Source organism: Rhinopithecus roxellana, chromosome 2 (genome assembly GCF_007565055.1).
Source record: "Rhinopithecus roxellana isolate Shanxi Qingling chromosome 2, ASM756505v1, whole genome shotgun sequence".
In the NCBI taxonomy this organism is placed as follows: domain Eukaryota; kingdom Metazoa; phylum Chordata; class Mammalia; order Primates; family Cercopithecidae; genus Rhinopithecus; species Rhinopithecus roxellana.
The window spans coordinates 183,130,436-183,145,982 of NC_044550.1; the positions used below are offsets into that span (position 1 = coordinate 183,130,436).

General features: G+C 38.8%; 1 protein-coding gene across 1 annotated transcript in view; it reads right to left on the reverse strand.

Moving 5' to 3' along the window:
- Positions 1–15,547, reverse strand: part of NPFFR2 (neuropeptide FF receptor 2) — a 98,546-nt gene that overhangs the window by 4,758 nt on the left and 78,241 nt on the right. Inside the window, 2 exon segments of the mRNA XM_010384127.2 lie at positions 5,077–5,176; positions 13,489–13,823. Of these exon segments, the coding sequence (XP_010382429.2) occupies positions 5,077–5,176; positions 13,489–13,823 (435 nt within the window).

Consider the following 15,547-nt stretch of genomic DNA (forward strand, 5'->3'; position numbering starts at 1 on the left):
GTTGTCATAATTATGTGAGCCAATTTCTCATAATAAATCTCTCTCTTTGTGGACAAATGTACCACTTTGCCTTCCTTGTTCCTGCTGAACTACCTCTCTGCACTTCTCTGAACAAGTGCCTTCTAGTTCAACGTCCTAAGTATATACTTGTCTTAAGGGATGCCCTTTTCCCAGTTTCTTCTAAGGGTAAATTTCTGACTCCTCAAGGAATCAGAAGGTCTCACCTCTTTTGTGAATCCACCACTCCCTGTCCTAATAGGTAGAATTGATTATTATCTGTTTTGCATAGCTGTCAGACACTGGTCCCCTAATAGAAAGCATTATTTGTAAATATCTGTTAATGACTGTGTCTGCTTCACCAGATTGTAGCCTTCCTGAGGCAGCACTTCTAATTTGTTTTAGATGTTACCAGCCCAGCCCAGTACCTGGCACATCATAAATGATCAACAACATGTGTGAATGAATGAATGGATGAATGATTTTCAATCTTAAAATATAGATAAAATTTCAGGTTTATTTCAGCACATTTGCATTTCTGCTGTTAGAAACGTCTATATTGTAGTGTAAAAAATAGGAAAATTTTACCATCTCCAATTATTTATTTTTAAAGCATGGAAAATTCAATAGTTTTATTTTCTTATTACTGAAACTTTAGTAGGTATGTTGCTTTTAAAGAGGTAGATATTCTACGTCTATTCCAAGATGGCCGGACATGAACAGCTCTGGTCTGCCGCTCCCAGTGTGATCGACGCAGAAGACGGGTTATTTCTGCATTTGCACCTGAGGTACCCGGTTCATCTCACTGGGACTGGTTGGACAGTGGGTGCAGCCCACAGAGGGTGAGCCGAAGCAGGGCGGGGCATCTCCTCAGCTGAGCTCAAGGGGTCGGGGGATTTCCCTTTCCTAGCCAAGGGAAGCCATGACAGACTGTACCTGGAAAACCGGGACACTCTCGCCCAATGACAGGCTCAAATTCAAACATAACAATATTAACCTTAACTGTAAATGGGATAAATGCCCCAATTAAAAGACACAGACTGACAGATTGAATAGAGTCAAGACCCATCACTATGCTGTATTCAGGAGACCCATCTCACATGCAGAGACACACGTAGGATCAAAAGGAATGGATGGAGGAAGATCTACCAAGCAAATGGAAAGCAAAAAAAAAAGCAGAGGTTGCAATCCTAGTATCTGATAAAACAGACTTTAAACTGACAAAGATCAAAAGAGACAAAGAAGGCCATTACATAATAGTAAAGGGATCAATTCAACAAGAAGAGATAATGATCCTAACTATATATGCACCCAATACAGGAGCACCCAGATTCATAAAGCAAGTCCTTAGAGACCTACAAATAGACTCAGACGCCCATACAATAATAATAGGAGACTTTAACACCCCATTGTCAATATTAGACAGATCAATGAGACAGAAGGTTAAGAAGGATATCCAAGACTGGAACTCAGCTCTGCAGCAAGTGGACCTAATAGACATCTACAGAACTCTCCACCCCAGATCAACAGAATATACATTGTTCTCAGCACCACATCACACTTACTGCAAAACTGACCACATAGTTGGGAGTAAAGCACTCCTCAGCAAATGTAAAAGAACAGAAATCACAACAAACTGTCACTCAGACCACAGTGCAATCATATTAGAACTCAGGATTACAAAACTCACTCAAAACCGCACAACTATATGGAAACCGAACAACTTGCTCCTGAATGACTACTGGGTACATAATGAAATGAAGGCAGAAATAAAGACGTTCTTTGAAATCAATGAGAACAAAGACACAACATACCAGAATCTTTGGAACACATTTAAAGCAGTGTGTAGAGGGAAATTCATAGCACTAAATGCCTACAAGAGAGAGCAGGAGAGATCTAAAATTGACACCCTATCATCACAATTAAAAGAACTGGAGGAGCAAGAGCAAACAAATTCAAAAGCTAGCTGAAGGCAAGAAATAACTAAGATCAGAGCAGAACTGAATGAGATGAAGACAGAAAATCTCTTCAAAAAATTAATGAATCCAGGAGCTGTTTTTTTTAAAAGATCAACAAAATTGATAGAGCACTAACAACACTAATAAAAGAGAAAAGAAAGAAGAATCAAATGACTCAATAAAAATGATAAAGGGACTATCACCACCAATCCCACAGAAATACAAACTAGCATCAGAGAATACTATAAACACCCCTATGCAAATAAACTAGAAAATCTAGAAGACATGGATACATTCCTGGACCTATACACCCTCCCAAGACTAAACCAGGAAGAAGTTGAATGTCTGAATAGACCAATAACAGGCTCTGAAATTGAGGCAATAATAAATAGCCTACCAACCAAAAAAAAAGTCCACAGCTGAATTCTACCAGAGGTACAAAGAGGAGCTGGTATCATTCCTTCTGAAACTATTCCAATCAACAGAAAAAAGAAGGAATCCTCTCTAACTCATTTTATGAGGCCAGCATCATCCTGATACCAAAGCCCGGTAGAGACCCAACAGCAAAAGAGAATTTTAGACCAGAATCCCTGATGAACATCAGTGCAAAAATCCTCAATAAAATACTGGCAAATCGAATCCAGAAGCACATTAAAAAGCTTACCCACCATGATCAAGTAAGCTTCATACCTGGGATGCAAGGCTGGTTCAACATATGCAAATCAATAAACATAATCCATCACATAAACAGAACCAAAGACAAAAACCACAAAATTATCTCAATAGATGCAGAAATGGCCTGTGACAAAATTCAACAGCACTTCCTGCTAAAAACTATCAAGAAACTAGGTATTGATGAAACATATCTCAAAATATTTATGACAAACCCACAGTCAATATCATACTGAATGGGCAAAAACTGGAGGCATTCCCTTTGAAAACTGGCACAAGTCAGGGATGTCCTCTCTCACCACGCCTATTCAACATAGTGTTGGAAGTTCTGGCCAAGGCAATCAGGCAAGAAAGCAATAAAGGGTATTCAATTAGGAAAGGAGGAAGTCAAATTGATCGTGTTTGCAGATGACATGACTGTATATTTAGAAAACCCCATTGTTTCATCCCAAAATCTCCTTAAACTGATAAGCAACTTCAGCAAAGTCTCAGGATACAAAATCAATGTGAAAAAATGACAAGCATTCCTATACACCAATAACAGAGAGTCAAACCCTGAGTGAACTCCCATTCACAATTGCTACAAAGAGAATAAAATACCTAGGAGTCCAACTTACAAGGGATGTGAAGGACCTCTTCAAGGAGAACTACAAACCACTGCTCAACGAAATAAAAGAGGACACAAACAAATGGAAGAGTATTCATGCTCATGGATAGAAAGAATCAATATCGTGAAAATGGCCATACTGCCCAAGGTAATTTATAGATTCAATGCCAACCCCATCAAACTACCATTGACTTTTTTCACAGAATTGGAAAAGTCTACTTTAAAGTTCATATGGCACCAAAAAAGAACCTCCATTGCCAAGACAATCCTAAGCAAAAAGAACAAAGCTGGAGGCATCATTCTTCCTGACTTCAAACTATACTGCAAAGCTACAGTAACCAAAACAGCATGGTAGTGGTACCAAAACAGAGAGATAGAGCAATGAAACAGAACAGAGGCCTCAGAAATAACACCACACATCTACAACCATCTGATCTTTGACAAACCTGACAAAAACAAGCAATGGGGAAAGGATTCTCTGTTTAATAAGTGGTGCTGGGAAAACTGACTAGTCATATGTAGAAAGCTGAAACTGGATCCTTTCCTTACACCTTATATAAAAATTAATTCAAGATGGATTAAAGACTTAAGTATTAGACCTAAAACCATAAAAACCCTACAAGAAAACTTAAGCAATACCATTCAGAACACAGGCATGGGCAAGGACTTCATGATTAGAACACCAAAAGCAATGGCAAACTGACAAATGGGATCTAATTAAGCTAAAGAGCTTCTGCACAGCAAAGGAAACTACCATCAGAGTGAACAGGCAACCTACAGAATAGGAGAAAATTGTTGCAATCTACCCATCTGACAAAGGGCTAATATCCAGAATCTACAAAGAACTTAAACAAATTTACAAGAAAAAAACAAACAACACCATCAAAAAGTGGGCAAATGATATGAAGAGACACTTCTAGAAAGAAGACATTTATGCAGCCAACAGACATATGAAAAAATGCTTATTATCACTGGTCATCAGAGAAATGCAAATGAAAACCACAATGAGATACCCTCTCACACCAGTTAGAATGGCCATCATTAAAAAGTCAGGAAACAACAGGTGCTGGAGAGGGTGTGGAGAAATAGAAACACTTTTACACTGTTGTTGGGAGTGTAAATTAGTTCAACCATTGTGGAAGACAGTGTGGTTATTCCTCAAGGTTCTAGAACTAGAAATACCATTTGACCCAGCGATCCCATTACTGGGCATGTACCCAAAGGGTTATAAATCAGGTTGCTATAAAGACACACACACGTATGTTTATTGTGGCACTATTCACAATAGCAAAGATGTGGAACCAACCCAAATGTCCTTCAATGATAGACTGGATTAAGAAAATGTGGCACATATACACCATGGAATACTATGCAGCCATAAAAAAGGATGTGTTCATGTCCTTTGCAGGCACATGGATGCAGCTAGAAACCATCATTCTGAGCAAACTACCACAAGGACGGAAAACCAACACTGCATGTTCTCACTCATATGTGGGAATTGAACAATGAGACCACCTAGACACACTGTGGGGAACATCACACACTGGGGCCTGTCATTGGGTGAGGGGGTGGGGCAGCAATAACATTATGAGAAATACGTAATGTAAATGACAAGTTGATGGGTGCAGCACACCAACACGGCACGTGCATACCTATGAAACAAACCTGCACATTGTGCACATGTACCCTAGGACTTAAAGTATAATAATTTTAAAAAAGAGGTTGGTTTTTTCAATACAATTTGAAAAGATATGTCCAAATTTAGCAGGTTGTATATTTTTCGGGTATACTAGTTGCAGACTGTGCCGATTTTTCTGGATTCAGAGTTTGGTGTAGACTTACCTATCTACAGCAATTGCAACTAATGTAAAGACTGAAGCTGCGACAGATATTCCCTGGACCAGTCCACTGATCTTGCACATCGTGTTTCCAAATGGCCATCCTGAAAGGAAAATGAAACAGTCTTTCAAAAGATCATATTTTCACAATCTCACTGAAAATAAAAATAGAAAGGCATGGAAACAAGACTAACACAACTGTTTTCTACATGATAGGCAGAAAACAATTAGTGTTTCTCAGTATTTTCCCTAATCTCTCCAGAGCTCACATGATAGGCAGAGAACAATCAATGTTTCTCAGTATTTTCCCTAATCTCGCCAGAGCTCTGTTTTTCAGTACACTAACAATAACGTCAAAACTTACATAGTAGTTATCACATTCCAGGCACTATAAGTGGTCTCTGTCTATTGACATATCTAATCCTCACAACAAGCTTTTGAAGGCTTTGTTATTTTCGTCACAATATAGACGAGGTAACAAATAAACAAATATTACATACTTTGCCACAGCTAGTTAGGAGCATTTTAAAGATTTGAACCTGGGCAGTAAGACTCCAGAGTCTAAACCATTGACTCTGATGCAATAATGCCTTTTAAATGAATAAACAGAATGTCGGTTTTCTAGTTTGGAAAGGCACTCCATAAATAATGAGGAATCAGGAGTTACATACAGAATAAACTGTATTTATTAATATAGAATGAAATGAGACAATTTACCCCAGAGACACATCCAGAATAAAGAGCGCTTTGCATGAACAAAAGTATTACTTTCCTACTAAACCTTAGCTACTGTATAGTTTATAAAGGAAATTCATAGAATTATTGTAGTAGTTTGATATTCTAAACACCCAACTGCTATTACAGAAAAGGAACAACATTCTTCTCCTAGCAAATATTCTCATTTCTCAAAAGATGAATATTATGCATTCTGCAATTTATTTTCCAAAACAAAATATTCTTAACCATAAAGTTTTTAAAGAAGCTAAATAATTCAAGTATATCTTTTAAAAGTCACCTATTCAGAATCATATTTAAAATAAATGCTTGAGTGACTCTAGTGAGTGGCAACCAAAAGAGAATATGTCTTTTTCAGTTCTAAAATGCGTTAGCTTATGGTAGTACTATTTGTCAATAAAAATGCACAAAAGTGTGTGTAGCCATTGGTCAAACATGGAATATTAAGCATATATTTTATCTTATCTCCCTCACTCGATTCCACTGAAATGATAGGCGTAGAATAAAAGGGCATAAATCCTTAGAAATTAAAGTGCCAGATACTACTAAATGGGAGGTTGAGAAAACAACATGATTGGTGGAAATTATGTATCAATCCAATTAGATGCTAGTGGTTTTTCCCCCATGTTGATAGAAGAATGGAGGTTTACTCTCTGAGGAGGCAGAACCATAAGTACTCTAAACCCCGAGTTGCCAGGTGCGGGGTAATGAGTGCCACTGTGATGCAGAAGGATTAAGCGAAAGTACACCGCGGCACTGCATGGCAATGTGGAATGTAACAGCCAGCCCTACATTCCTATGGCAGTACGTTAGAAAATCTCCTTCTGGAAAAAGTGACCTGTTCAATAATACTGATAGGCAGATTTTGACAATTGTGAATTTCTCAATGAATAGTCCAGACTAACGAAGTGGACAGTGGTCCTAACCTTAACCTCCAGGCATGCAGAACTTCCAGGCAGCCTCACTCTGAAACACAGAAGCTAAGAAGCAGTTAACTAGATCTAGTCTTTTTTTTTTTTTTTTCTGGTGGTGTTTTATTTTGTTTTGTTTTGTTTTGTTTGTTTCTTTGTTTTGAGACAGGGTGGAGTGCAGTGGTGTGATCATGGCTCACTGTGGCCTTAACCCCTCCGCTTACCCCACCACTCTGTCCCCAGGCTCAAGCAATCTTCTTACCTCAAGCTCCTGAGTGGCTGGGAGTACAGGTGCAGTCCACCACACCAGTTATTTTTTTTTTTTCTAATTTTTTGTAGAGACAGGGTCTCACTATGTTGCCCAGGCTGGTTTTGAGCTCCTAGGCTCAAGTAATTCTCTCACGTTGGCCTCCCAAACTGTTGAAATTACAGGCATGAGCCACCACACCCAGCCTTAGAGCTAGTATATGATAGCACAACAGAGTGACTACAGTCAAGAATAATTTATTGTATATTTAGCAATTACTGAGAGTAGAATTTATATGTTCTCAACATAAAGAAATGATAAATGCTTGAGGTGATGTATATCCCAAATGCCCTAATATGATTATTATCTTAACATGATTATTACACATTATATGCCTATATCAAACATCATATGTACCCCACAAATGCACATATGTACCCATATTAACTAAAAAGAAAACAAATTAAAACAATTTTTTAAATGCAATGAAAAATAAGCAGTTAACACTAGGGAAACCTCAAACATAAAAGAAAAAGACTAACACGCATAGGAAGAAAAATAGGAAAACCAAATTAAGTCAGAGATATGAAAAATAGAAAACAGAAACAAATATTACTAACCCCAGAGATACAGTGCACTATGTCCATGAAACAAGTGCATGATACTGTTTGTGTCATGATACTGTTGTATTATGGTGGGAACTACAGAAATATGCAGAAAATAAAAATAACTCAAAATATTTAAGATATGGTAACAGTATTGAGGAGTTCAACATAAAGTTTAAAAGAGAAAGCTGAGAAAATCTTTCAAAATAGAAGAATGAGGGACAAAAAATTAAAGTAAACAGATGACAAAAAAAGAGCAATCCAGAATCTCTAATATCTGATTAATATGAGTAGAAGAAAGAAAAACAGAAAATAACTCCACAAGAAAATTCCCTAAGATTAAAGGCCACTCATTTTCAGATTGAAAAGCCTAATTTATGTCCAGCACAATAAATACAAAATAAAAAGGCTTACTTCAAGGCAAGTTTCATGGAATTGAGAACATTAGGGATAAAGGGAAGTTCTAAAAGATTTCCATAAGAAAAACAAAACACAAATCATGGACAAAAGAAGAAAGAATTAAATATCATATTTTTTCAACAGTAATACCATATTTTACAGCAGTAGCAATAGAGTGATTCCTTTGAAATTCTGACAGAAGAAATTTCCAACCTAGACTTCTTCATACAGTTAACTAATTGTGAGGGCAGAGTAAAGATACTTGCAGACATATAAGAGCTCAAACGTTTCATCTCAATAAACCATTTCTCAGAAAGGAATAAACAGAAAAAGAAGTGGACATGGCATCCAGAAAATGGGATTGAACACAAAGAGAGGTGAAGAGAGTTGTTAGGTATCAGCGAAGGGGTAGGAGTAAGGTGTTCCTATAAAGACAAGAGAACAGAAAACACCAGGAGAGGTACCTGCAGATAAATTTATAGATACTTGATATGTTTAAAGCTATTGACAAGAGAGTAACACTTCTGGAAGCGAATTTGAGGATACATTGATAATGGGTACACACCCAAACTAAGCAAATCAAAATATGCCCTTAATAAATCTAGGAAAATGAAACATTTTATAAGAAATTGATACAGCACTTTCCAAGGCTCAGCAGTGATAAGATATATGTAAAACAAGAATATATATTCTGTATGTTGATTCAAACAAAAATTGTGATGTAATTATACCAGGAGAATGCAGGGTGAAGAGTATGAATGTATGTTTGCACTGATGTGGTGAAAGTTTACAATTCAATTTACGTCTATGAGAGTTTGAAGAAAAATTATTGAAAACATGTTATTTAGAAATATATTAGTAATTACAAAAAACACAAGCAAAAATTGCCAAAGGCAGCTGCCTCCTGAGAATGCAAACAAAGAGCTAAAGATGGGTAATTTTTATTTTTTATTTTTGGAGACAGAGTCTTCTCTGTCACCCAGGCTGGAGTGCAGTGGGTGATCTCGGCTCACTGCAACCTCTGCCTCCAGGGTTCAAGTGATTATCATGCTTCATCTGCTTGAGTGGCTGGGATTACAGGTGCATGCCACCATACCAGGCTAATTTTTCTATTTTTAGTAGAAATAGGGTTTCGCCATGTTGGCCAGGCTGGTCTTGAATTCTTGGCCTCAAGTGAGCTGTCTATCTTGGCCTCCTAAAATGCTGGGATTACAGGTGCAGGCACCGTGCCTGGCCAAGGATGACTAATTTGTATGCAAGAACTTTAAAATAATTAATGTAATTTAAAGTGTGTATGGGATAAAATATTGAGAGCACTTTTTGTTGGCAAAATAACTTTCCTAAAAGTCTCAGGATAAAAAAAAAATTCAATGTAAAAAAATCACTAGCATTCCTATACATCCACAACAGTTAAGCCGCCTGCCAAATCAGGAACTCAATCCCGTTCAAAATTTCCACAAACAGAATAAAATATCTAGGAATACTGCTAACCAGGGAGGTGAAAGATTTCTACAAGGAGAACTACAAAACACTGTTCAGAGAAATCCGTGATGACACAAACAAACAGAAAAACACTCAATGGGCTGGGCGCGGTGGCTCAAGCCTGTAATCCCAGCACTTTGGGAGGCTGAAACGGGCGGATCACAAGGTCCGGAGATCAAGACCATCCTGGCTAACATGGTGAAACTCCGTCTCTACTAAAAAAATACAAAAAACTAGCTGGGCGAGGTGGCGGGCACCTGTAGTCCCAGCTACTCGGGAGGCTGAGGCAGGAGAATGGCGTGAACCTGGGAGGCGGAGCTTTCAGTGAGCCGAGGTCTCCCACCACTGCACTCCAGCCTGGGAGACAGAGCAAGACTCCATCTCAAAAACAAAACAAAACAAAAAAAACACTCAATGACCATGGATAGGAAGAATCAATATCATGAAAATGGCCACACTGCCCAAAACAATTTATAGGTTCCATGCTATCCCTATTACATTACCAATGACATTCTTTACAAAACTAGAAAAATTATTTTAAAATTCATATGGAATAAAAAAAGAGCCTGAATAGCCAAAGTGATCCTAAATAAAAAGAACAAAGCTGGAGGCATTATGCTACCCAACTTCAAACTATACCACAAGGCTATGGTAACCAAAACAGCATGGTACTAGTATGAAAACAGACACATTGACTAATGCAACAGAACAGAGAATCCAGAAACAAGGCCACACACCTAAATATCTAACCTTCAACAAAGCTGACAAAAACAATGGGCAAGTAATGGGGAAAGGATTCCCTCCCTATTTAATAAATGGTGCTGTGAAAACCAGTTAGTCATGTGCGGAAGATTGAAACCAGACCCCTTCCTTATACCATGTACAAAAATTAACTCAAGATGGATTAAGGACTTAAAGGTAAAACCCAAAACTATGAAAACTCTGGAAGACAACTAGGCAATACCATTCTGGACATAGGAACGGGCAAAAATTTCACTAGGAAGACACCGACAGCAATCACAACAAATGCAAAAATTTACAAATAGAATCTATTAATAATTAAACTAAAGAGCTTCCACATGACAAAAGAAAATATCAACAGAGTAAACAGATAACCTATATAGTGAGAAACAATTTTTGCAAACTTTGCATTTGACTAAGGTCTAATTTCCAGCATCAAAGGGAACTTAAACAAATTTACAAAAAATAAACAACCCCATTAAAAAGTGGGCAAAGGACATGAACAGATATTTTTCAAAAGAAGACATACATGTGGCCAACAAACATATGGAAAAAAGCTCAACATCACTGATTATTAGAGAAATGCAAATAACAAACACAATGGGATATCACCCCACACCAGTCAGAGTGGCTACTATTAAAAAGTCAAAAAATAACACATGTTGGTGAAATCATGGAGAAAAATAAACACTTTTACACTGTTGGTGGGAATGTAAATGAGTTCAACCATTCTGGAGGACAATGTGGCAATGCCTCAAAGACCTAAAGACAGAACTACCATTCAACCCAGCAGTACCAATACTAGGTATATACCCAGAGGAATAAAAATTGTCCTATTATAAAGACACATATATGTGTATGTTCATTGCAGCATTATTCACGATAGCAAAGACATGGAATCAATCTAAATACCCATCAATGGTAGACGAATAAGGAAAATGTGGTACATATACACCACAGAATACTATGTAGCCATAAGAAAGAATGAGTTCATTGAAGGAACATGGATGGAGCTGGAGGCCATTATCTGCAGCAAACTAATGCAGGAACAGAAAACCAAATACTACATGGTCTTACTTATAAGTGGGAGCTAATGATGAGATAGAGGGGAACAACATGCCCTGGGGCCTATTGGAGGGTAGAGGGAGTAAGGACGATGAGACTCAGGAAAAGAAACCCAATGGGTACTAGGCTTAATACCTGGGTGACAAAATAATCTGTACAACAAACCCCCATGACACAAGTTTACCTATGTAATAAACTTGTACATGTACCCCTGAATTAAAAATAGAAGTTTAATTTAAAAAATACTTGCCTGAGAGTGATAACAATAATTTTTATAAATTTGTACACCCTCTTTTTGTCTGGCATAGCATCTTGATAATGTAACTGATATGGACATGAGGCAAGGAAATACTAGTTAGAAAAGTGCGGAGTCCCTGGCAACGGCTCCACCCTCAAGCTTGGACCTTGTGACTCTAAGTGAGAACATGCAATCCTGTTTTCCTACCTGAATGTTGCCTTTTTCAAAACCACCCTGCCCTGCCACGCCCCCCATCCTATACCCATAAAAATCCCAGGTTCCACTGACACAGCAGCAGAGTGGTGTGGCAGAGGGGAGAAGACAAGAAGCGTCTGAACATTGAAAAGAAAAGCAGCTGGACATTGGAGACTATGATTGGAGAGGAGTTCAGCCGGAGACCATCGATCATCTTTCCATTCCATCCCTGTTCCAGCTCTCTACCCTGCTGAGAGCCACTTCCACGCTCAATAAAATTCTCCACATTCGCCACCCTTCAATTCATTCATGCGACCTGGTTCTTCCTGGATGCCAGACAGGAACTCAGGTGCCCAGAGGGCAGGTGCAAAATGCTGTCACCCTGACCCTCCACTGAGCTGGTTAACACTTAGCTGTCTGCTCTCTGGAGTTCCAGGGGTTGCAGGCAATTGCTAGACACAGTCGTGGGGCTGGTACAGGATTAGTTCCTGCTGACACCCAAAAGCACTTGCCCTAGCTCCTGCACCCGCTCACCTGCATGCTCCCTCTCCCACAAGGGGCTTGAGAGTTGCAGGTGGAGTAAGGGAGCCGCCCCTTCACGAGTGCTGCGAAGTGGTCAAGGGAATGGTCCTTTCATCACATCCTCGATAAAATTTTTTTTAATGATAAACATGACAAAAACTCAGATCTATGCAGTACGTGACTGACAGAACTGGTGCTCTGAACTCTCCCTGAGTCCCACTCCAGAGAAAGGAAGGAAATAGGAAAACTCTTAAGAGAAATCTCTTTTCCTATCTTTCAGTAAATTGATGCTGAATGCTATAAAAATGTATGAACTTTGTTATGGCTCATGCTGTTCTAAATATATTTGATATTCTTTTGATGTTCTTTTTTATTACATAGATTTGGAATGTGAATATTGTGAGCACTGCTCTTTGATTAACACAACAAATACTTATTAAGCTGGTATTGTCTACAAAAGCTGTATTGGAAGCTGGAGATACATTTTTCCTGCACTTCAGGAGCATGTAAGGCAGTGCTAAACTAGGAGTAAAGGAACTGCCCCTTCACCAGTCCCGTGAAGGGGTCAAGGGAACGGTCCTTTCATCACATCCTCAATAGAAATTTTTAAAATGGTAAACATCACAAAAACTCAGATCTACACAGTAAGGTAAAGTACTTCTGTGGGCCCAGAAGTACTATAGGGTGCTACCCTAAGCTTTACAATGCAAACTTACTTATGTTGCACACATAAACTACCACTTTTTGAAAATCATTAAGATTGTTGCAGCTTCTCTCAAAAACTGTTGGAAATCTCTCTAGCTAACAACATGAGGGCCTACATTTCTACTTATGTTAGATTGAAGACATTGCATTAACTCAAATCAGATGTATCAGTTCTTTGGACCTTATAGTTCATAGTGATAGTTCTATCATCTTATATGTGCCCTGAATTTTATTAAGAAAATTCAAAGGCTTCAGGTAAGACATACTAAATCTTGCTTTCTCATGACCTCCAGTGAATACTCCATAAAAATAGCAGCCTCCACTTTCTGTTTCTATTATATCACTTTTACTTTCCTCCAGAATCCTTCTCATTCTCTAATTATATAACTATTTGTTTATTGTCCGTCTACTCCTTCAGAATGTAGATCCAATGAGGGCAGGTGCCTCAATCAGTTCCTGAATTTCCATAAATATCTGTGAATAAACAAAGAATGAGCAGCCCTGTCAATGGCTGCCTAAATAAGGGACAAATATTTCATACTATCTTCGAACTGCACAAAAGTCAACATACCTGCTATAATATTATCCAGCAGTGTTATAGGCATGCAGAATATGCCAACTAGTAAATCACTTATGGCCAGGTTTAAGATGAAGAGATTAGTGACTGTGTGCATATGTTTGTTCCTCATTACAATAAAGCAAACCACAGTATTTCCCACCATGCACAAAAAGAAGATCAGAAAGTAGGAAATAATGAAGATTGCTGCCACTCGAGGCTGGTGAAGATAGTAGTTCACATAGGTAATATTAATATCTGAGTGCAGATGATCCTTTGTGTCATTGACACTCCAGATGGGATGCCAGTTTTCTGAAGAGTTTGTGTCCCATTTCTCATTCATGATGAACCTTAACAAAGAAGAGACAGAAAAGAAAAACATAATTAGGAACCAGTAAAGCAAAAATTCTGTGCCTGAGTTTAAGAGGAACACTTGTAAAATGCCATGGAAGTTTTATGGTCTTTCTATAATAATCTATAAGTTTTACATAAAACTGAATTATAAATAAGGCACTCAAATTATTAGGATTTTAACCAAGGGCATTTGAAAATTCCAATTTGTGCCAAATAAAATATTATTCTATTTTATTTTTAATACACTCTATATTTCGCTTCTTTCGGCATGCACTCTATCCATTTCCCTTGCCTTCCAAAACTCTCCTTCCCTCTACCTCCAGGTATCATATTCTGTCAAGACCCACTTACTAATTTAAAGCTGACTCACATGCCTCTAGCTTTCCTGATAATCCGAACAAGATACGATGTCTACATCTTTGAAACTCCTAAAGAAATAAGCTTCTTGTTTTTGCTGACTCATTTAACTTAATAATATTATATATTATTATTATTTTTTTTTTTTTTTTTTTTTTTGAGACGGAGTCTCGCTCTGTTGCCCAGGCTGGAGTGCAGTGGCTGGATCTCAGCTCACTGCAAGCTCCGCCTCCCAGATTCACGCCATTCTCCTGCCTCAGCCTCCGCAGTAGCTGGGACTACAGGCGCCCGCCACCTTGCCCGGCTAGTTTTTTGTATTTTGTAGTAGAGACGGGGTTTCACCGTATTCGTTAGGATGGTCTCGATCTCCTGACCTCGTGATCCGCCCGTCTCGGCCTCCCAAAGTGCTGGGATTACAGGCTTGAGCCACCGCGCCCGGCCTATTATTATTATTATTATTATTTTTCAGAGGTTTCACTCTGTCACCTGGACTGGAGTGGCACCATCTCAGGTCTCTGTAGCCTTTATCTCCCAGGTTCAAGTGATTCTCCCCCAAGTAGCTGAGACCACAGGTGTGTGCCATCATAACCAGCTAATTTTTGTGTTTCTAATAGAGATGGAGTTTTGCCATGTTGCCCAGTCTGGTCTTGAACTCCTGAGTTCAAGTGATCCACCCACCTCAGCCTCCCAAAATGCTAGGATTACAGGCATGAGCCACCTCGCCTGACCTAAATGTTATTTTTATATAATTTTCTATGCAGACACAGCCACCATATTGTGAGTCTCTTAATATAGGGCTAGGTTACTTGTCTTGGTTTCATTTAGCATAATTCTATTCACAAACAATGTATCAAGAAATTATGTAGAATCTGTATGTCTTTTTTTTTTTTTTTTTTTTCCTTTTTTTGAGGTGGAGGCTTGCTCTGTCTCCCAGGCTGGAGTGCAGTGGCGCGATCTCAGTTCACTGAAAGCTCTGCCTCCCGGGTTCACGCCATTCTCCCGCCTCAGCCTCCCAAGTAGTTGGGACACAGGCGCCCGCCACCGCGCCCGGCTAATTTTTTTGTGTTTTTAGTAGAGACAGAGTTTCACCGTGTTAGCCAGGATAGTCTCTGTCTCCCGACCTCGTGATCTGCCCGCCTTGGTCTCCCAAAGTGCTGGGATTACAGGCGTGAGCAACCGCGCCAAGCCTGTATGGCTTAATGTAGACAGTTTAATCAATCCTGTATGTCAGAGGTCCCCACAACCACTCCTAGGTATGGTGATTCACTAGAAAGACTCATAGGACCCAGCGTATAATGCATTCACAGCTAATATTTATCAAAGTGAAGGATGCAAAGCAAAATCAGGAATGGAAAAGGTACAT